The 23,352-nt window shown below is 41.4% G+C and overlaps 1 protein-coding gene and 1 pseudogene across 2 annotated transcripts; both read right to left on the reverse strand.

The window, feature by feature from the left end:
• Positions 1-2,379: 2,379 nt before the first annotated feature.
• Positions 2,380-2,945, reverse strand: LOC110306983 (ATP synthase F(0) complex subunit C1, mitochondrial pseudogene; annotated as a pseudogene).
• Positions 2,946-5,854: 2,909 nt separating this feature from the next.
• Terb2 (telomere repeat binding bouquet formation protein 2) lies at positions 5,855-22,618 on the reverse strand. Of its 2 annotated transcripts, XM_085829332.1 has the most exons (9): positions 22,555-22,618; positions 22,361-22,442; positions 20,817-20,956; positions 17,842-17,903; positions 15,799-15,872; positions 11,452-11,540; positions 9,149-9,222; position 8,663; positions 5,855-6,066 (listed from the first exon to the last, which is right to left on the reverse strand). In XM_085829332.1, exons 1-9 carry the CDS (start codon positions 22,616-22,618, stop codon positions 5,921-5,923), a joined length of 732 nt encoding a protein of 243 aa, XP_085685458.1. In that variant the 3' UTR covers positions 5,855-5,920. The 2 variants fall into 2 exon arrangements, with proteins under 2 accessions (XP_085685458.1, XP_021012482.1); XM_021156823.2 differs by lacking the exons at position 8,663; positions 9,149-9,222.
• Positions 22,619-23,352: the final 734 nt, after the last annotated feature.

The following is a 23,352-nucleotide window of genomic DNA, read 5'->3' on the forward strand; positions in this document are numbered from 1 at the left end:
CTGTCTCTCTGTTTCTCTCTGTGTCTGTGTCTCTGTCCCCCTCTTTCTTCCCTTCCTCAAGCTCTCATCTATGAATCTATAATAAATTTATCTCTAAAGCTCACCCTCTGTAGCCTGTGAATTTCATTCTTTAATGAGACAAGAACCTGAAGTGGCTTTGGCAGCTAAGAGCCAAAAATGGCTTCATTATTCTCAAAGACACCTCAAAATTTCCATCATCAGCAATGGCACTCTCTTCCCTTTGATTCCACTCTGGCCTGTTGGACCGTGCTGCCTACACTGGGGGCAGATATCCAGAGTTAATTCTCTATGTACCTGCCCTGTACTAAGTGATCTTTACTGAACTCCTAGACAGTTCTTGAGCCACTGGAGCCAACCATTAAGATTGCCCATCTCTAGACACCTGGGTTTACTTAAAGTTTAAGTTTACTTAAACTCCATTCTGTTATCCCTGTTGTGAACTGAGGGACAGTAAGACATCTTGAAGGCCTGATCCTCCTGTTTCCTCCTACAGTTGTATGCAAGGCTGGGAATTGAACCAGGGCCTCCTGCATGCTGCATGAGCACTCTATCCTCCTAGCCACAGCCCCTCACCATCCCTGTACCTTTTGTCTTTTTTTTTTTTTTCCCCTAATGTTTGAGAAAGATTCTTAGGCAATTGATTTTCAGCTTTTCTGTATGTAAGCATTTCTTCTAGGCTCTGCCCCACAGTTACCTGGCAACAGCCAGGTATACCTGGCTCAGTATAAATGGAGCTGTTTGCCCCCTCCTCACTCTCTTACTCTCTTGCTCTTACTCTCTTCCCTCTCAGTCCCTTCTCTCCCCATTTCCCTCCCCCCTCCACATGCTCATGGCCAGTTTCTCTCTTTTCTCCTCCTCCTCCTCTTCTTCCTCTTCCTCTTCCTCTTCCTCTTCTCTCTCTCTCTCTCTCTCTCTCTCTCTCTCTCTCTCTGTCCCTCTCTCCCTCCGTCCCTCCCCTCCCTGTCTTTTTCTGTCTCTACTACCCCCTCAACTCCCCTTTCCATGCCCTAAATAAACTCTATTCTATACTGCACTCCTGGCTGGTACCTCAGAGGGAAGCAATGCCTCAGCATGGTTCCTCCAAGGCACACTCACCCACTCCCCCCATTATACCGTGCCTCTACCAAATATATTCCTGGTTTCTCTTTCTTTGTATTAAATGCAACAACTTATGTCTATGCTATGAGTTTAGGATCATATTTCATAGTCTGGCTTTAGCTACAGGCTATAATTTTGTTTATTGATATTTCATTAAGGCATGTTCTAATTTTTTACATTTTTTAAATACACAGGCTCTTTAGAATATGTTACTTTTTTTATTAATTTTATGTGTACTATTGTTTTGGTCTGTGCACCACATCTGTGCCCAGTGCCCATGCATGATGGCACATACCTGAATCCCAGCATGCACATAAAGTGGTTCACTATTGCCTGTAACTATAGCTCCAGGTCATATGACATCCTCTTCTAGACAAGTACACATACACATAATTTAAAATTTAAAAAGATTTCTCTTGGGCTGGAGAGATGGCTCAGTGGTTAAGAGCACTGACTATTCTTCCAGAGGTCCTGAGTTCAACTCCTAGCAACCACATGGTGGCTCACACCATCTGTAATGGAATCTGATGCCCTCTTCTAGTGTGTCTGAAGATAGCTACAGTATACTATATAAATAAGTCTTTAAAAAAAAAGATTTCTCTTAATAAGTGTTCCATGTATATTTAAAAGTAATTATTGACTATAATTATTAATATTTGGTTGTTTCAAGTAAGTAAAGGCCCTTAGCTTGTGTATTTAATTAAGTTTATATGCTTAATTTTTTGGTTTGCTTTTATAAGTTACTGAGTGAGATATATGACAAATCTTCACTATGATTCTATATTCGACTATTTTCCTTTTAGTCACCCCACCCCCAACTGCATCACACTTCAAGTCCTTAGTTCTAGAACTTCTTGCTTTGTGTTTTCTCTTCTTTTACTGTCAATATTTATTTGTTTAGATATTTAAGCTAACATAATGAGTTTCATTATAAAACTTTCATATATATATATATATATCTCCTTTTTGTTTGTTTGTTTGTTTTTGTTTTTTGTTTTCCGAGACAGGGTTTCTCTGTGTAGTCCTGGCTGTCCTGGAACTCATTCTGTAGACCAGGCTGGCCTCGAACTCAGAAATCCACCTGCCTCTACCTCCCGAGTGCTGGGATTAAAGGCGTGTGCCACCATCACCCAGCCACACATTTCTTAAAGTAGTAAAAACAAATTGTTAAGTGGGAGTGGTGAAGGGAAATTTTTTAAAAAATTAAAAAAAAAAAGTTAACACAACAGAAAAACATAAAGTGCAAGTCCCTGGGTCCCTCTATGGTATATTGACTTCGGGTCCTCCAGCTAAACTCCAAGAGTGGTACAGCTGGGCCAGGGTTCTTTTTCCCACTTTTTCAAGAATCTTCATGCTGACTGCCATAGTGACTACACTAGCTAATTCTAGCACCAGGACTGACATGGAGTTGAAGCAGCAGGGATGGCTGGGTGACCCCAGGGAGGCTCCCAAGGAGAAGTGGACAAGGGTGACCATCAAACATAAGAGCCCAATGGTCTCAGGCAGGGCAAAGCCCAAAATGGAATAGAAGAGCTGTTGTTTGAGAGATGGGGTCCCCCAGTTGTTTGGCAGGATAAAGCTGCCCAATACTGTTCAATGCAGGTCTGTCCCTGGTCCAGCCACCACCAATAAACTTGGCTGCTGTGTCAATGTCCTGGGAGAAAACTCTGGTCTGGAACACCTATCTGGCCACCTGGAGGGGATCTGCTGTAGGAAGGATGTAGATGGATGGTCTTCTCAGGGGGAGGCAGACACAGGCCTGATCAGACCCTGCTGCAGGAGCCAATCAGACCTGGAGAAGCAAGCAGGGCCTTGGCGCTCTGCATCTTTCCTGTCTCCCAACTTTAGCCTTTGGTCTCTGGGAATTAAACATCTGGGCTGAGCATTCATCCCTTTAGAATGGAAGGATATAACTTATTTTTTACTTTATACAAGACCAGCCAAGCAACTCTAATTTTAAAAAACTTATTTTTATTTTACGTGTATTGATGCTTCGCCTGATGTATGTCTGTGAAGGTGTCAGATCATGTAGTTACAGGCAGTTGTAAGCAGACATGTGGGTGCTGGGAATTGAACCAGGGTCCTCTGGAAGAACAGTCAGTGCTCTTACCCGCTGAGCTATCTCTCCAGCATCCACATGTCAGTGACTGTAATTTTGAAGTGTTGGAATTGTTGAAAACTACAGGGACTTTAAAGCTGGACTGGGTGCACTTGATGTTATAACATGGTCACGAGACTATATGGACAAGGAGAGGAAGGTTATGACTTAAAGGTAATGTTTGGGTGTTTAGTTGACAGAGGGTGGAACTGGGAACATTAACTGTGAACTTGTCAAGATCTGGGACCACCTGGGAGACGGCCCTCTGAGCGTGCATGTAGGGGGTCATGTAGGGGACCATGTAGGGGGTCATGTGGGGGATCGTGTTGAATAGTTAACTGAAGGGGACCACTGTGAGGCCACTCCCTGGCTGGGATTACGGATTTTATAAATGGAAATGGGGAACCTGAGCAGCAGCCTGCATGTCTCTCCTGCCCTGCTTCTTGAGCATGGATGGGATACAGATGGCTGCCTTAAGCTCATGTGCCTGGACTCCTCTGCCATGTGTCCCTGTCAGGTCCAAAGGGAACTCCATTCCCCCAATTCTGGCAGTTAGACAAAAGCCAGCATTCCTCAGGCATTTGTGAAGCAGGTTTCCCTTTACCAAAAGGAGCCGTTTGCCCTATCACTGTCAGAAGGGACAAATGGCTGTCCATGGTGGTTATTAGGATATCCAAGTGCATGCTGGGCTCCAGGCTCCCTCAGTATTACTAGGACCTGTTACACAGTTCAAAGTCCACTCTAGCACCACAGCCCTTCTCACCTCCTCCCCTGAACTTCTCAACTCCCAGACTTCCTGTCCGTTTCTCACTCTCCTTATAACTCCATTATGGTCAGCTGTGCTCTCTTCTACCTCAACGCTCCTTTGTCTTCATTCACTTTCTCCCCCTTTCCCTCAGCCCTGCTCTGCTTCTCTCCTGCCCAGGCCACATTCAACCTATCACTCCCTTTGCTCTGGCCTCTTCCAGATGTTCTGTCCTTCATATCTACAATAAAGCCTTAACCATTCCATGGAGCAGTCACGTCATCAGTCTATGCAGCTCTACCTTGACCTGTGAGCCAGAATAAATCCTTTCCTCTTAAATTGTCTTTATCAGAGTATTTTATTTAACAAATAAGAAACGAAGACATATGTCTTGAAAAAGGTATGGTATCAGTTAATTTTACTGCCCCTGGCAGTATTCCAAAAACAAAAACATAGGTATTGTATTTGCATTATCTATCTGAAATTATAATCACTTTGAGAAACATTTCTGTTTTGTTGGAGGTTTTTATTCACTATGTTAATCCATGTACATGTTGGAGAAACATTAAATACTCTTACAATAATACCAATGTAAACAATTTAGTGTAAACTTACGTAATACTTTTAATTATTAATTTTAAATCTACAGATAGGCTTGGTCTCTATGTAAAACCTAACCAATAGAACATGACTAAGATAAAGTGTTCAGGAAGAGACAATATTTAATGTTTCAGGAAAAGATAATTAACAGATTTTTTTTATTTATAAGTTCAGAAAGACTTAACCACAGACACAAAAATAAATAAGGAAAAACTAACACACAGACAAAAAAAATATAATTCTCAAGCGCTGAGGCTGAGAGTTGTGTTACAATTTTATGTTATGAAGTTTGAGTTGTAGGGAAAAGGTAGAGCTGAGGCTCGCATGCATCCAAATAACCCACACACAAAACAAAAAAACATTTTCTTTAGATAATTCTATACCTGCCAGAAGAACAAGTAGGTCTAAGTAGACATCTTCAAAAGAATTTCACTTATGTCTCCAGAAAGTAATTAGCCCACCAAACTCTAAGTAAAGAATTGGTTTCATGGGCTTGAACACAGGACCTTCTACACGCTGTATAGAGGCTTTGTAACTGGCCTCTTCTAACTTTTTACTCTGAGACAGGGACTTAGGAAGTTGCCCAGGCTGGCTAGGGCTTTCTATGCTCCTGCCTCAGTCATCCAAGTACCTAAAATTATAGGTCAGTACCACCAAACCCAGCAAAACTGCCTTCTTGAGATTGCCACATCTCTAGATTTATGTAAGACACAAAAGCTAGCTCCAGAAGCACACAGCTACAGTTTCAGTTGATTTGGAATGCATTGAGGTGAGCACATTACTTGGAGCTAGTGGTCAGCTTGAATAACACATGAGATACACAGATCCTGACACAGAGGCTCCAGCATGGCCATACAGGAAAACCAGCTTGGAAAATCAGGAAAGTCACATTCCAGATTGGGTTGTGCCTCATTTAGTCACTCTGGTAAGACACCTCACAAGGGCTTCATTTCCTCATAAGCCCTGGTGCTGGCCTCAAGCTTCACCACGGGATCGTGAGGCACCTGACTCACTATGTTTCAGAAACAAACATTTACAGTTCAAGTATAGTCTCCTAGTTTATTTTAAATCAAAATAACCCAACAGCATAATAAAGGCTAGCAGTTCAATATTGAACCTAGAAAAATATATACAATATTAAAGTCAAAATCAAAGAACCTTTGACAGAGTTCTTTTAAGTGTATTGGATGACAATAACTCACAACTTATGAACATGTCACAAAAATCAGTGGTCAAATGATTCTGAGTTTTCTCAGGACACATATTAAGAAAGAAAATAATTCTTTCTCCATTCATGTTTAAATTATACACGTCATACTATTTTATAAAAAAAATAAGTGTCCAGATGTAAGTACAGCCTAACTTAGTTTCCTTCTTAATTTGTTTTTTATAGCAGACATATTAATTTCATTTTGAATATGATATGCCAAATATCCTGAACTTCCAGGAGTGAAGTCATGTAATTCTCCAAGGAATTTCTCCAAGGCATCAATTGATATATAACCTATGAAAATAAAAAGAAATAGATACATTTAAAATCCTATCCAAAAAAAAAAAAATCCTATCATGCTATTTGGTTTTCAGTATCTCTGATTTATTAGTTTAAAATTTTATAGAACTTTTTTTTTTTTTTTTTTTTTTTTTGGTGTTTCGAGGCAGGGTTTCTCTGTGTAGCCCTGGCTGTCCTGGAACTCACTCTGTAGACCAGGCTGGCCTCAAACTCAGAAATCTGCCTGCCTCTGCCTCCCGAGTGCTGGGATTAAAGGCGTGCACCACCACTGCCCATCGTATAGAACTTTTTTTAAAGAAAAGAATAAAGAAGGGGAAGGAAGAAGAGGAGGAGGAAGAAGAGGAGGAGGAAGAGGAAGAACAGGAGGAGGAAGAAGAGGAGGAGGAGGAGGAGAAATAATAATGCTATTGAGAAGATTCTCCAAGGACAACCTTAAATCCTTAAATTCCCCCTGCTGCCTCTGTAGTGCTGGCGTGACTACCATGCTCCAGTACTGGAGGCCAGGCCCAGGGCTTTGTACATGCTAGGCAGGCACTCTACACTCTACTAGATCATTGTAGTTTGGTCATATTTGTCTCTCCTCCTCTCTTCTACCCGTCTTCCCTCTTCACTGTCATACTTTTTTTTTTTTTGAGACAGGTTTCACACTTTAGCCTAGGCTAGACTGGAACTCACTTGTAGCCCAGGCTGGCCTTGAGCTTTTAGCAATCCTCCACTCTAGCCTCCTAAGTTCTTGGATTATATGTATGAATCTACATACTTAACTTTTTCTTCTACTTTTTTTTTTTTTTTTTGGTTTCTCGAGACAGGGTTTCTCTGTGTAACCCTGGCTGTCCTGGAACTCACTTTGTAGACCAGGTTTCTTCTACTTTGAAAGGCACAGTTACTAAATAAGCAACTTAGATTACTGAGAATGTAGTGTCCATATTGGGGCTGGAACACTAAGTACTTAAATCAAAACGGCTGGCAATAACTGGCGCAGAGTATAACCACAGAGCAGACAATTTCAAGCACTGTAAAACTAGGATGATGTTCTTTAGTCAAAAATTAAAAGTTAGTACTGCTCTTAGTTAAGAAAAGTTATGTGTGGGGCTGGAGAGATGGCTCAGTGGTTAAGAGCACTGACTGCTCTACCAGAAGTCCTGAGTTCAATTCCCAGCAACCACATGGTGGCTCACAACCACCTGTAACCTAATCCAAAGCCCTCTTCTGGTGTGTCTGAAGATAGCAACAGTGTACTCACATAGATAAAATAAATAAATCTTTTTTTTTTTAAAGTTATGTGTATAATATTGATGTCATTAATAATCTGAAATAGATATCAATGCCCCCCCCAAAAAAGAATCCCTGCTTAAATGCAGAGAGCTTAAGGAAGGATTTAAATACCTTAAGCAGTAATGTCAATAATTACCACTTAGATGATTATATTTTACATGTAATACAAATATTAGTGGCTTATACTAATACTAAACAGTGTACATAAAATTTTTTAGAACATCTCAAGTATGCCTGAATTTAAAAGTATCGTCAATAGCAACAGAATTTATGCATATAACTTGTTTTAGTAATATAGTTTAAAATGATGAATCCAGCCATAGAGATTAGTATCTTTGATCTGTTTCAGTCATGGGCATCTACTTCATTAGCTCTTCTGAAGCGTTTCTACGCTATCCCATGTGTACCCATGACCTCTGCCTGCTGGGGAAGCATGTGTGACCAGTGGAGAAAAGGCTCATCCTACAAAGTTCTAAACATGTAGTGCACACATGCACTGTGTGATTGTTCCTAAATGCTTACTGCACACATATGTAGAGGGCACTGGGGCCTTGTACTCACAGAGTAGCACTAAGAGACCCAGGAAAGTTAACACACAGGATGTCTCCTCAGCGGAGGAGAGAAAATCAAATCCCTGAGTTCCACCCAGAAAGCTGAGAGTGGAGGTTGCTAATGACCTGGTGACCTTTTTGCTATCTGAAGGGACAGACCTCATCCAAAATCTTCCCTCCCTAGACCATTACCTGTCCTTAGGGCAGATGTCACATGTACTTTATGGCCTGCTGACCTCTATGCTATCTGTTGGAGACCACAGTAGATTCTAGGCCTTTCCACTGTAGAACCCACCCTCATGGTCACATGTACTTTGTAAAAGAGCTGCTATGTAATCACACCCTACACTTTATGGTGCATCTGGAATTGGAATTATGGCAATTATTGTTGACTGAGATCCTTTTCCAAACTTTACTGTGTTTAAATATGCCTACAATAATCTGCCTGGTATTAGACTCCCCAGAGTCTGATCAGGTTGATGAAGTCAATGTGCATTGGGTTCTCATTCTCATCTCTTCCAGGGGTTGGCTCCCCTGCCTGGATAACCTGCAGGAACCCCCTCACACATACACTATGTAAGGTCTTAAAGGCATCCAGGAAAGAAATACAAAATTAACTAGCAAATATATCCCTACAAGGGTAAGTGTGATACCATAATGTGTCTCAGCTTTCATCCCAGTTTTTGGCTTGTAACGCTTCCCCAAGGTATAGGCTATAATTCCTCTCTCCCAGATAGCTCACAGGAATTCTATTATCCCCATACCCTTCTGTCTTAGAACTGGTCATTGTGAACAGAAGTTTCCCAAAAGGAGACAGCACCTTCTGGGAAGCTGATTAACTGGTCAGAGCTTCTGACTGCAGAGAGGCTGACATGGTACCGTTCATTTACTGACACTCCTCTCCTAACTCTGTGTGCAAGATGACGTCTGTGTGACCAGTAGGTAAAACTTAGCAGGCCCTGAGCTTCTACCAACCCCAAGGCTAAGGACAGCACAGACGGCACCCGAGGGCTGTGACAGATTCCCTGCTGGTTCCCACAAACAAATTTAAAAAGTATCTTGTATATGATCATCTTTGTTCAATTACTATGAAACTTCATCAAACTGTTGCCACACTGTGACAAGGAATTTGGTGTAAGCTGAATCTGTCTCTGGACCATAATCACTTATGGTCTCTAAAAACCTACCTTTTATCCCACTTGAGGAGACTTATTTTTTTATACACTATCATCATAAATTATCTAACTAACCTTTTCTAATTGGTGGCAGATCATAAAACTCCTCATCCTGGAAGATCCTTCCCCATACCCTGAAAGGAACAATGTTACAAAGAGAGGCCAAGGACACTGCTGGGCCTGTCCAGCTTTTGGCATTATATCACACTCTGCCTGTCTCATCGTGTCTCAGCACAGTTGCTGGCTAGGACTTGGCCTTAGTCAGAATCAACTACCATCACTCTCTTACTGCTCATAGTTTTCTCTAAATTTTCACCTCCTTTTCCTTTTTGGAGGGAAAACTGTGTTCTTTTAACGGTAGAAAAATGGTCATTTGGTATAGCTTATTGGCTGAATGCCTGCTTAGCACACATGAGGTCTTGGGTATGAGTCCCACTAATCACCCCTTATCTCACTCCACTCGTGTGTGTGTGTGTGTGTGTGTGTGTGTGTGTGTGTGTGTGTGACCTGAGTAATGAGTTAACCTGATGCACCATGTCAAAAATTCAAAAAAATTATGGTCAGCCTAGAGCAAATTAGTCCTACAGCAACTCTTGGGGCCACAGACAAAGCAAGCTTTAGTTTAGATAATGCCTGTTTCTGGGCAGGCTCAGTAAGAAAAGTCACTTGCTGCTAAGCCTGGTAGCCTGAGTCCAGTCTTGGGATCCACATGGTACAGAGAACCTCAGGATTGTGACCTGTGGTCTCCACATGTATACTGTGGCACATGAGTCCATACACCTACTTCATGCGCCAGCAGACACATATACACAATAGTGATAGGTAAAATTTAAAAATACAGCAAAAACTTCATGAGACAGTTACCATGTTGGAGCATGAAATTTGGAGAAACCTGAATCCATACTCCTAAATCATGGCCACTCACATACAGTTACAATAAACAACCTTTTATCCTCTGTGAGGTGAGAGCTGTTTCTTGTATTGACACCAGCCTCTAAGAGGGCCTTAATTGAGTGATCCCTGCCTCTTTGTATTCACAAACTCCTGTAGTCCCTGAGCACTTCCTACTTGGGCTGGCCTATGTGTTGGCAGGTCACTTTTGAGAAGGACTGACTTCTGTCTTGGATGAGACAGGGTTTCTCTGTGTAGCCCTGGCTGTCCTGGAACTCCTCTGTAGATCAGGTGGGTCTCAAACTCAAAGATCTGCCTGCCTCTGCCTCTCAAGTGCTGGAATGTTCTATTACTTTTGGACCTCTTTTTTGTTTGTTTGTTTGTTTTTTGTTTTTGAGACAGTAGACCAGGCTGGCCTGGAACTCAGAAATCCGCCTGCCTCTGCCTCCCGAATGCTGGGATTAAAGGCGTGTGCCACCACGACCGCCCAGCTAATTCATGCTATTCTTAGAAACTTAATAGTCACTGAACTGAACTCCCTTTCAAGGGAGGGAGAGACAAACAGTAACAATGTTACTAAAGTTGTTAAGTCCTGAGCCTAGACTCTGGCAGTTCTAGCAGGCCAGGCAGGGTCACGACCCTCAACAGACCAACTGAAGAGACCTGGTGGTATAATTTGTGCTTAAAGAGAAGTGTCAGGCTTGGGCTTTAAGGGGGATGGTACAGTGTCCTTTGAGATAAGAGAGTTATTAAGTGTGATAATGAAATGTTACATCTAGCTCATGCTTGGCCCACAAGGCTTTGTAGTAGCCTCCCACTTTCAGTACTGACCAGCATCCTCCTGAGACGCGGTCTCTCAGTCCTGAGCTAACAGAGTGCTATGGTCTCTCACCTGGGAAGGTGAGCTGACAGCTGAGGGTGTTATCCTGCTGACAGCTGAGGGTGTTATCCTGCTTACTACCCATTTCCTTGCCTCTTGCCTGGAATTAGAGAACAGCTAGCTGCAGGTGTCTGTGACCCTCAGGGGCTCTGAGCAGAGTCCAAGCTCTAGCTAGGGAGGTCCCTTCCTCGAGGTCTCAGAGGAGAGGGGAGGCTTCCCATTATGTGGTTGGTGACCAGTCACAGAAAGGACCCAGCTGTCTCTGACTCCATGGAGAGCCTGATTCTAGGCATGTACGAGGCCCTAAGTTCAACCTCTGGTACTACAAACACTAAGCCAGAAGAACTCGTGCCTGAATGTCAGAAATAAATGGCAACTGTCTCGTGCAAGCAGGAACAAGCCTCCCTCCTACCTAGAGACCCCTGTGTGGGCACAGAAACCACGAAGCCCAAGCTTGGTCCATTCTGCAGTACACGGTCTGAGCAGATGAATGACACTTCTTCTATCACCGTGAACGAGAAGAGGCTCTGCTTAGTAAAGCTCTGCTCTACCCAGTCCCCTTGCTCACTCCCTAGCTGAGGTTACTCTGGTCATTACTTCACTTTACCTGTCACCATGTTGTTCACTGGGTAATTATGGAGAGGGAAGCACATCTGCTTTTCTATAACCGGAGTCCTTGTGAGATGATTCTCTGCACTATAAAAAGGAAGCATTCAGAAAGTCACATTGATATTTGATTTTTAAATTTATATTGCAAATGAGAACTAATGCCAGATGGTGTATACAATAATTTAATACTTCTTTAATCAGGTCTTATTCTTACATCGTAAAAGAAATGTTAATTGTGAGCTTTCTTTTGTGAAACTAAGAAAGTCTAGGGCACATACAGCTATTACTGGTTTTCTTTTTCTTTTTAAGATGTATTTGTTTATTATATGTGAGTACACTGTTGCTGTCTTCAGACTCACCAGAAGAGGGCATCAGATCTCATTACAGGTGGTTGTGAGCCACCATGTGGTTGCTGGGGTTTGAACTCAGGACCTTCAGAAGAGCAGTCAGTGCTCTTAACCGCTGAGCCATCTTTCTAGCCCCTATTTCTGGTTTTCTTAGCTATTTCACAAATTAAACAATTATTGAATATACAGAGGCCTGGGTCACCTCAAAAATTCCCAAAGCACAATAATAATCTATAATAGGGCTAGGAATATGTTTGAGTGGTAGGGCTTTTGCCTAGCATCCATGACTCTGAGTTTAATCCCAACATTGTAAAAAATGTAAAATAATTTATTATATGCATACATAACGAATACATATATGTATACACACATACCATCTTACATATGCCAAAGAAAAGCACAGTCGACTCTATAAATGGTCACAGGACTTACGCTCTTCAATGCTCAAATTATTGAGACTATTAACTAGCACAATACTCCATACGTCAGCATAACAAAAAAAAAAAAAAAAAAAAACAAGGTGGGGGATACTATGAAGTACAATGAAATTTTGAAGTAACTCCTGACTTAAAGAAATAAGGTTTGCCTTAGATCATGGGCCTGCCTGCATATTTAAGACCAAATAGCAGCTTAGAAGAAATCAGACCCCACCCCCACCCCCATCTGTCCTCTGAGGTAAAGAACTGACAAGCTCTGCACCAGGACACAAGCCAGACTGCTCCCCTTTACCATAACAAGTAAAACTGAAACTGGCTCCAAGCTATGGCTCCCCACACCTTCAAGCAAAGGATTTCTGATTCTTTCTCTCCTTCATTCTTCTCTGTCACAGTTGTCGCCAACACAAAGCTCCTCCCAGGTTTAAAGGAAATCATCTTGTCCTTTAAGGTCCTGCTATGTTGTCTCTGATAACTGCCTCTGGTGTGATGCTCTGTCCCTCATACTGGCTCTCCTACCTCAAGTCCCCTCATGCTGCCTCTGGTGGGATGCTGTCCCTCATAATGCTTTCCCACTCAAGCTGACCATGCCCCATCATGGTTGTAAGACTCTCCTTCCTAAGAAAGCTCACTGATGCAGGGCGATTTCCAGTTTACTCCTTTTCTGAATTTATAGCTTTGGTTTCTAACAGTCAGTCCTAACACTGAGGTACAACATTAAATAAGGTTTTCAATCTTATGGGAAATTATTGATAGAATATTAAATGCAAAGCTGAAAGACTTCAAGATGACCTCAGCTCTACAAACTGGGTGTCTTATTGTAAGACAGGAGAGACACACAACAATATGAACTACCCAGTACCCTCCAGAGCGCGTGTCTCTAGCTGCATACGTATCAGAAGATGGCCTAGTCGGCCATCAGTGGAAAGAGAGGCCCATTGGTCATGCAAACTTATCTGCCTCAGTACAGGGGAACGCCAGGGCCAAGAAGTGGGAGTGGGTGGGGGAGCAGGTGGGGGCCTTTTGGGATAGCATTGGAAATGTAAGTGAAATAAATACCTAATTAAAAAAAAATAGATAGAGGAAAGAGTCTGAAAAAAAAAAAAAGACAGGAGAGACACAGGCTAATGAGTAGAATTGTTTCTAATTTAAATTTCCTTTATTCTCTTTTATATTTCTTATTTTTTGTGAATTAAATGGATTTTACATTTTTAAAAAAATTTTTGGCATTTTTTAAATAGGGTCTCATAAAACCTAGGTTGGCCTCAAACTAGCTTTATAACTGAGGATGACCTTGGCCTTTTAATCCTGCCTTCACCGCCAGGCTGCTATGAGCACAGGCATGCACTGTATGCCTGGTTTATGTAGTGCTAGGGATAAGACCCAAAGCCCACACACACTCGATAGTCACTCTAATAACTGAGCTACATCCTCAGCCTGTTACACTTATATTAAGACAATTTAAAAACATAAAATTTTAAAGTATATGTGACTTTAAAATTTGAGGACCTTCTGGGAAGAGGAAAATAGCACAGTGGTTGAGAGTTTGGACTTTAGATCTAGACATGGTTTCAAATTCAGCTGTTCTTTCTGAATAAAACTGAATGAATTATTTAGCTCTTGAGATTTATATTCTCAATTGTAAAATGAATGGGGCTCATTGCATATACAAGCTGTGAGAATCAAATGAAATATTGTGAACCAGCAGGCACAGTGGCACATGTCTTTAATCCCAGCACTTGGGAGACAGAGGCAGGTGGACCTCTGTGAGTTTGAGGCCAACCTGGTCTCTAAAGGAAGTCCAGGACAGTCAGGGCTCTGTTACATAGAAAAACCCTGTCTCAAAAAAACAAAAGAAAACAGGAAAAGAAATATTGTGAACTGCTTGTCTCACAAATGCCTTGTGCTTTGCAAATGTTCAATAATAACGTACCATTGAGTATGTGTTTGCTGTCAGTAAGTAGTGCTTCATGCAGATATTTCAGGATGTATTCTATTTATGTTCATATTGCACCATCTGGTGGTTCCATAAATAAAAGGCTCTACAGAAGTAGTGGAGGTCTGCAGCAGAACAGGGTAGGGCTGCGGAACACATGAACTCACAGTGGCTATCACCACATGCATAGGACTATCACAAAATCAAGCCAGCCAAAATCCAAGGTGAGCAGGGAGGGCTCATGAAGGTCCAGCCCTAGCTGAGAAGCTGTTGTCATGGATACCTGCATAAGAGGGAAGATTTGCTCAGGGATGCAGCCCCTGAAATGCTGCCAGTGCTCCGGTAGATGGTCCTATACGCATGTGCACTAAAAAGACACAGCAGGATTTTAAAAGGAGGGAGAAGCAGCAGATGCAGTGGTGCACACCTGTAATCCCAGTGTGAGCAGGCAGAGGCAGGGGGAGTCTCTGTCAGTCTGAAGCCATCCTGGTTTACACAATAAGTTCCAGGACAGCCAAGACTTTACAGAGAGAGAATACATGAAATTGGGAGAGGGATTAAGGGGAGGGAAGTCAGGTAGATATGATTTTAAAAATACTTAATATGCACTATGAATTTCTTAATTTAAAAAAAAAGAAAATTGAAAAGTAAAAAGCAGAATCTTAGGGTATATTTACATAATTAAACTTTGGGTTTTGTTTGTTTGTTTGTTTAAAAAAAAACTCTCTCTAGTTGCATATGTAGCAGAGGATGGCCTAGTCGGCCATCAATGGGAGGAGAGGCCCTTGGTCTTGCGAAGATCATATGCCCCAGTACAGTGGAATGCCAGGGCCAGAAAGCAGGAGTGGGTGGGTTGGGGAGCAGAGTAGGGGGAGGGGAACTTTCGAAGAGGAAACTAGGAAAAGGGATAGCATTTGAAATGTAAATGAAGAAAATATCTAGTAAAAAAAAAAAAAAAACAAAAAAACAAAAACGCTCAACAGCATCTTCCGCTGTAGCCTAAGCAGCCTAGGCTGGCTCGGTGCTCATTTAAACCCCTCCAATGCCAAGATTTCAGCTAAAATCTAAATCTTACCATGCTTGGCATGTTGTCATGTATGATGTGTGTTTGCGTTTTACTCTGTGGGCACACATGTGTGAGCATGCGTGTGGAGGCCAGAAGCTGTACGACATTCCGTGACTCATCAATATTTCATCATCACCTTCCTTTTAATGATTATTTTTATTTTATGTACATGAGTACTTTGCCTGTATGTACATATGCACACCACATGTGTGTCTGGAACTCTCGGAGGTCAGAAGAGGGTGCCGGATCCCCTGAAACTGGAATAACTGATGATTGAGCCACCATGTGGGTGCGGGAACCAAACCCAGGGCCTCTGTAAGAGCAACAAGCTCTCCTAACCAGCGAGCCATTCACTCAAGACTCACGTCTTCTCTTTTTTGTAAAAGTTTGTATGACTTTGAACAAATCAATCTTTTTAATCTTAGATCTCTTTGTCTCTACATAAGAACAGTGATGATGGTAATGTTAATCTCAGAGGAACTGTGAAAGTAAGATAAACAAACAATCAAACTCAAAGTTTCTATATTCACTTTGAACAGCCATGACACACAGTAACCAATACCTTTTGGACAGTTCTTGTTTGTGTTCTGGTGTTGGTCTAATGTTCTCCTTATCACTTGATGCCATTCTGTCATGCTGTAAATTGCAAAAGAAATCACAGCTTAAAATGTAGCAACTAACCGGGCAGTGGTGGCGCACACCTTTAATCCCAGCACTCAGGAGGCAGAGGCAGGCAGATTTCTGAGTTCGAGGCTAGCCTGGTCTACAGAGTGAGTTCCAGGACAGCCAGGGCTATACAGAGAAACCCTGTCTCAAAAAACCAAAAAAAAAAAGAAGAAGAAAAGACATTAGATTAGGTTGAGGCTAAGAAAATTTGGTTCCATGGTACTAATATCTAGTTACATGAACTGTTTTTTTTTTTTAATCTTATGTTCGTGTCAGCATTTTTATTTACAAAATTAAATGACCTTTAGGCTCCTTTAAGTACAACAGTACTGGTATACTGAATAATTTGACAAATAATAAAAAAAATCCATCATCACTTATGTAAAAACACTGACAGATAAGAGAATAGATATTTTCATAACTTATCATCTTCATGCCAAAGATCCTGAAGAGACTATTCTTTTAAATAATGACACTCTGGGAAATAAAAACAGATTAGTGGGCCAGTGAGATAGCTCAGCAATTAAGAGTGCTTGCTGCCAATCCTGATAAGCTGAGTTTGAGGTCAAGAACCCACAGGGTGAAGGGAGAGGACCAACTTCCCCAAGTTGTCTTCTGATTTCCACATGTGTACTGTGGCCTGTGCAAACATACGCACATGCAAATAAGTTTTGTTTTGGTTTTGGTTTTTCGAGACAGGGTTTCTCTGTATAGCCCTGGCTGTCCTAGAACTCACTCTGTAGACCAGGCTAGCCTCGAACTCAGAGATCTGCCTGCCTCTGCCTCCTGAGTGCTGGGATTAAAGGTGTGCGCCACCACACCTGGCAAGTTTTTAATTAATGAAAGTAAGATGAAATATATAAATTAATTGCCTGGCTGTGGGAATATAGATTTCTCTCTATTGTTTCAGTCTAGAAAAATTAATGTACTGAGAAGTTTAAAAATAAAATAGTACAAAAATACTATATACATTACACTCAGCATTTGCTACCTTGAATGTGTTCTTTACAGTTTTGTGAGACCATTGAAAAATATAACACTTCTATTCCTTAAGGTCTTGTATGAATTTTCTCAAATATATATTCTTTTATCTTTATAATACTATTAGCATACTTAAGAAAATGTAACAAATCATTATTATCTAGTATCAATTTCCCCAGTTATGTAGATCAGGGTGGACTTGAACTTTCAGTCCACCCTGCTTGTCTCTGCCTCTCAGGTGCTGGAATTAAAGGCCTTTGCTACCATGCCTGGCAAAATACTTCATATATATTCAAGGCTGTCCTTGAACTCACAGAGATCGGCCTGCTTTTGCCTCCCAAGTGCTAGACAGTGCATGTGCCACCATGCCTGGACTGATCAAGGTTTATATGTCACATTTTGGTTGCTGTGTCTCCATTTAGAACCATCCTCTTGCCCTTGTGGTAAGTCACTTCCTGGATTCACGCGATTAAGTCAAGATTGGATCTTGGTTAAGCATTTAAATAAGAATGTAACATGGGTAATATTGGGTACTTATTATCTCACAACAGACAAAGCATACTGTGTGGTCATTCCAGTATCAGCGATAGGCTTTCTTGGACATCTAATCCTCCTGCCCCTACCTCCCAAAGGCTAGGATTGCAAGCATATGCTGCCATGTCTGGTTTCTGTGCTGTGTGGAGGATGGAGTCCAGGGCTTCTTGCAAGCGAAACACACATCCTACCACCAGAGCTACACCACCAACACCTGAGCACTCAAGTCTCTTGGTGAATAGTTTCATTTATACAAAATGCTTCAATGTATTATGTAAAAATAATGTCAAACCAGGTAATCGTCAAGAAAAGTATTCCCTTTAGACTCCTTAATCTAGACTGTTGATGCGTATGTCATAGATTATACTGCCTTCAAAAAATTTGAAACGGTATATCCCAGTCAAGTACCTTAATTTCCTCTTACCTTTTCTATCTGAAATTTTTCATCTTGTTCCCAAATAAAACTACCAATTTTTCTTCGTATTTCTGTAGTGAGAAAAACAAGCCCAATACTTTTAAAAAAGTAATTTCTGTATTTTTGTATAAAGTCTGAAACTTGTAGGTCATGTTTATTCTACTTGAATCAAAATAACCTCTTAAGATACACATTTAAAAGGGAAACCAGGAAAGGGAATAACATCTGAAACGTAAATAAAGAAAATACCTAATTAAAAAAAAAAAGGTTTTAAGAGATTTAAAAAACAAAACAAAACAACAAAAAGATACTTGTTTAAAACCCAAATTCCTACTGAATCGGAGTATTGAAAAGCCTAAAAATTAAAATTTCCAATTCTTTCTCCAAATGATTTCAGTACATTATGCGAATCATTACTGTATATTTTTTCTTGGTGTGTGATTTCTCTGTGTGTAACACTCAAATATTAAATAGGAGTGATAATTTAAAATAAGGTTAATAAATAAGATAGTCATTCTATAATACAAGCTCCTTGACGTTAAGTTTTTGAAGTGAATTTAAGGCCAGCCGGAGATACCTAAGAAAAACTTGTATCAAAAGGAAAAAAAAAAAAAAAAAGCTTAGGGACATGATGGTGTATATTTATAATCGTGACACTCGGGAGGCTGAGACAAGAGAACAGCTATGAATTTGAGGCTAGCCTGGGCTACAAAATTAGTAGCAGGTCAACCAGAATGACATAACAAGACCCTCTCTCAAGAATGAAAAAGAAGGGCTGGAGAGATGGTTAAAGGCTAGGCTCACAACCAAAAATATATATATATAAAAAAAAAAAAAAAGAATGAAAAAGAGAGAGGTTTAGGGTTATTTTTAACAAATCCATTTTACTATAAGTCATTAGTTTGTTTGCATAACCACTTAGACACTAAGTGTTATAACTAGGTTCTGCTGGAACACTAGTTACAAGAAACCAATCTTTGAGGTTTCTTTTGTTGTTGTTGTTGTTTTGTTTGTTTGTTTGTTTTGTTTTTTTGAGACAGGGTTTCTCTGTGTAGCCCTGGGAATTGAACCAGGGTCTTCTGGAAGTGCGTGTGGTGTTCTTAACCTCTGAGCCCTTTCTACACTCAGGTTTTGTTTTATTTTTTTAAGATTGTTTATTTATTTTATGTATGTGAGTACAATGTAGCTGTACAGATTGTGAGCCTTCATGTGGTTATTGGAAATTGAATTTTAGGACCTTGCTCGCTCCAGTCCACCCTGCTAACTTCGGTCAGTTCTGCTAGCTCAGGCCCAAAGATCTATTTATTATTATACATAAGTACACTGACTTCAGACACACCAGAAGAGGGCATCAGATCTCATTACAGGTGGTTGTGAGCTACCATGTGATTGCTGGGATTTGAACTCAGGACCTTCAGAAGAGCAGTCAGTGCGCTTACCTTCTGAGCCATCTTGCCAGCTCCCCTACACTCAGTTCTTCTTTTTTTTTTTTTAAAAGATTTATTTATTTATTATATGTAAGTACACTGTAGCTGTCTTCAGACACTTCAGAAGAGGGCGCCAGATCTCGTTACGGATGGTTGTGAGCCACCATGTGGTTGCTGGGATTTGAACTCTGGACTTCGGAAGAGCAGTCGGGTGCTCTTACCCACTGAGCCATCTCACCAGCCCCTACACTCAGTTCTTAATGAGGATTTTGTTTACCCAGTAATTCTATATTCATTTCTAAAACGACAAACCGAAACTGTTCATAGATTTCCAGTGAGGAAAATATAAAAAAACAAAACAGAACAAACCCAAAAGTTAAAATTATTTTCATAGACTAGCCCTTAGAAACCTCAAAGAGCTGGGTGTGGTGGCGCACACCTTTAATCCCAGCACTTGGGAGGCAGAGGCAGGCGGATTTCTGAGTTCGAGGCCAGCCTGGTTTACAGAGTGAGTTCCAGGACAGCCAGGGCTACACAAAGAAACCCTGTCTCAAAAAACCAAAACAAAAAAAGAGAATAAGTTTTATTTTAAAAATTGAGTAACTAACATGAGACGTACAAAAAGAGACACATAATGTCCTGTAGATAAGCTAGGCTGAGCGCTGGAGAGGCAGGATAAGAACACATTCCCAGCAGGGAAAGCTGAAAGGACCAGTCTCAAAGCAGTTCCTTACTTTTCTTTCTCTCTTCATAAAGTTGTTGAAATAATGTGAAAGTACTTACAAAAGTATAATGAAAAGCACAAATATATATATATATACTATATATATATACACACACACACATATAAGCTTACTATAAGAAGCATTTAAAGAGATATTAGAATGAAGAGATTCAACACTAACAAAGAACACATCTATTAAATCCTCACCATATGTCATATACCTTAATCTATGATCTCATTTTATCCTCAAAATCATTTAGAAGTCAATCGCATGTTAGATCACAAAATGCTGGGCGTGGTAGTACACATTTTGTTTGAGGCCAGCCTGGCTTATATCGTGAGATCCAGGCCCACCAGGGCTACATCGTAAGGCCATGCCTCGACACAAACAAACAAATAAGAAGTCCTAAGTGTTGGATCCTAGCTGGTGAGCACTTTCCTTGGAGGGTAATATCTGACTCTGCCTTATGCACCAGTGGATTTCCACACTGTGGCTGTGACCTTGCAAACAAAGAAAGCTAAATGAATGTGTGCATGGAGAAAGCCAGGATTTTCACTCAAGGTATCTGATTCTAAGTCCAGATTCAAATATCTCTGTGGGTGGAGTGGCTCACACCTACAGACCCAGCACTCAGAAGATTGGGATATGGAGTGAGACACTGTCAAAAATAAAAACAAATAAACAGACAGACAAAAAAAAAAAAAAACCCAAAAGCTAAAAATCAAGCCACAAAATGTCCAATTGAGAATAGAGATTGTTCAAATTAAATTTGGTTATCTTACTAGGGATTGGCTGGGTTTGGCAAACTGATGGCTTTATGGTCTTTGCTAACCTTTTTGCAGACATGCAGGAGGAAGAACAAAATGGCCTAAGGCCACTGAATTTTTCATTTCAGTATTAGCTACTGCAGCGAGATAGTAGGCATGAAAAACTGTAGCATTATCTTCTATGTACTCGAGGCTCTGATATATTCTAGAAGAAAGGAAGTCTATGGTTATGAAATAAACAAGAATGTATTCAAACTTTCAAAAGTAAATCAAATATTGGAAGTAGGAGACTGCAAGCATTAGAGCATACATTTATGATGTATTCTTCTTTCCTGCCAAGAATGAATCAATTTCAGGTATAAGACATTTCCCAGCTTGGGGACCTAAGTGTAGGCAAATCTTAGCTTTAGAGTTGGTAAATGATTGTATGAATTTATAAAAGACTTTAAACAGGGGCTGGAGAGATGGCTCAGTGGTTAAGAGCACTGGCTGCTCTTCCGGGAAATCTGTGTTCAATTCTGAACACCCACATGATAGTTCACAACTGTCTATAACTCCAGTTACAGGTAACCCAACACGTTCATACATACATGCAGACATGCAGGCAAAACGTCAATGCACAATAAGTAGATAAATAAGAGACCCTGCCTTAAGGAGAAGGAAGAGAAGGAGGAGGAAGAGGAGGAGGAGGAAGAGGAGGAAGAAGAGGAGGAGGAGGAAGAGGAGGAGGATCTTAAAACAGTAGCTAGCTGGCCATCAACAGTGTACTGAAAGCCAGCAGCCCAAATGAGTTTTACTCATAGTCTTCCAAGAGTCAGGAGTCTCTTTTACTCATCAAAAAAAAATTAATTCTGAGGTAAAGAATAGGCACACAGTCAGAGAAGCCTTCACATGCAGAAAACATTTTTTCTAGGCCTGTGAAAAAAGAGACAAAAGATATTAGAAAAAAAAAACATACATGAAGGAGCAATAATGACACTTAAGGTTGACTAAACAGACTATGAAAGACATGGAAATTTAAAGAGGCATTAGCTAAATCTAAATCTGAAGGGGTTGGGGTAGCAGGCCAGGGGCAGGCTCAATAAAGTTGACAGCAATCATGAAAGGAGATGGCAGAGCACAGATGGAGGCAGGGTCAAGTTCCTGTAACAGTCCTGGGGTGATTACAGGGCTAGTAAAACAGCAGCAATAAGGAAGAAGTACCATTAATGAAGCTGTTCCATGGTCTTAGGCACCCATTCACTCATGATAGAACTTGTTGGTTAAGATGCCAGAAAGCCCGACTTTTGACACATGCCGGAAATCAATCCCAGAACCTGGTATGCTAAGGTAATGGGGTGGGTAGGTTTTCAGCTTGCAAAGTGCAGGACCTACAGACCGAGTAAGAGGAGCCTACAAGTTTCCACGTGACAGCTAGACACTCAAAACTAGGATTCTGTTAGAGACCCAAGGGACAGGTAGAAGACCAGGGCGGAAGGAAGGAAAAGAGAATGCTATCCTCCATATCTAGGGCTGCAAACTTGCTGCTCCCCAGTGCTGATAACTGGACTGCTAGTTCGATTCTTGGGCACACGATGACAGAAAAGGCTGTAGGGTGGCCCTGGGGTACCTCAGCGTGTCAGGGTGCGAGGCATCACAGCTGAACAGGAAGTCGGCGGCCGGCACGTCGCTGACCATCCCGCCTTCGTCCTCTGTGGAGGCAAGAACACACGTCAGAACCGAGGAAGGCAGGCAGCCCCCTGACTGGGGGCTTCAACAGGAGGATGCTCTGGCTCCCACGTCCTGCCCCGCCCATCTTCCTACCCCAGATTTGCCTCAGGTCCTGACTGACACTGCCGCAGAACCAACCACGCTGCCCCTGGAACATGGCGCCACCTGACTCCTGGGGATCCTGGGCGGGGCTTAAGATGAGACCGCTGATTGGTGCAAAGCTAAGCTTGATGATTGGTTTTCAAGGGGAAAGGGCGGGAAAGGCCTCAGGAAGCAGGCAAAGAGACACTGAAAGAATAGCTGTGGAGGACAAAGGTAGCAGGACCTGGTGAGTTTTAAATCCTGGGTATTTATTTATTTGTTTGTTTGTTTATTTATTTATTTATTTATTTTGGTTTTTTAAGACAGGGTTTCTCTGTTATAGCCCTGGCTGTCCTGGAACTCACTCTGTAGACCAGGCTGGCCTCGAACTCAGAAATCCTCCTGCCTCTGCCTCCCGAGTGCTGGAATTAAAGGCGTGCGCCATCACGCCCGGCTAATATATTTATTTTTTAAAAAGTTTCATATAATATAGGATGTCTTGGACCTCCGTATTTGGTAGCATGCTGACTCAACTGCCTGAATTTCAGGGCAGGCCCCCTGAAGCAAGAAGAGGGCAATGAACTGGAGTTAGGCCATCGCGTGAGCTATCATGTGGGTGCTGGAAATCAAACCTGGGTCCTCGGACAGAGTAGTCAGCGCTCTTAAACCCTGAGCCTTCTTTCCAATCCTAAGAATTATTTTTAAATGTAGTGATAGTATCATTTTGCTTGTACTTATTTTGCTGTTTGTGTGTGTGTGTGGGGGGGGGGGGGGGGTTCCAGGGATTGAACTCAGGTGGTCAGGATTGGT

Source organism: Mus caroli, unplaced genomic scaffold (assembly GCF_978045245.1).
Source record: "Mus caroli unplaced genomic scaffold, Mus_caroli_1 scaffold_2, whole genome shotgun sequence".
NCBI classification, from domain to species: domain Eukaryota; kingdom Metazoa; phylum Chordata; class Mammalia; order Rodentia; family Muridae; genus Mus; species Mus caroli.

Excerpts from the sequence above, each read along its gene's own strand:
- Terb2 (XM_085829332.1), bottom strand. The coding sequence starts at position 22,618 with ATGTTCCAGGGGCAGCGTGGTTGGTTCTGCGGCAGTGTCAGTCAGGAC. Across the intron at positions 20,957-22,360 it reads TCGCACCCTGACACGCTGAG|AATATATCAGAGCCTCGAGT; the intron begins GTACCCCAGGGC and ends CCTTTCTTCTAG. Across the intron at positions 9,223-11,451 it reads AGTGAACAACATGGTGACAG|CATTGTTCCTTTCAGGGTAT; the intron begins GTAAAGTGAAGT and ends CTCTCTTTGTAA.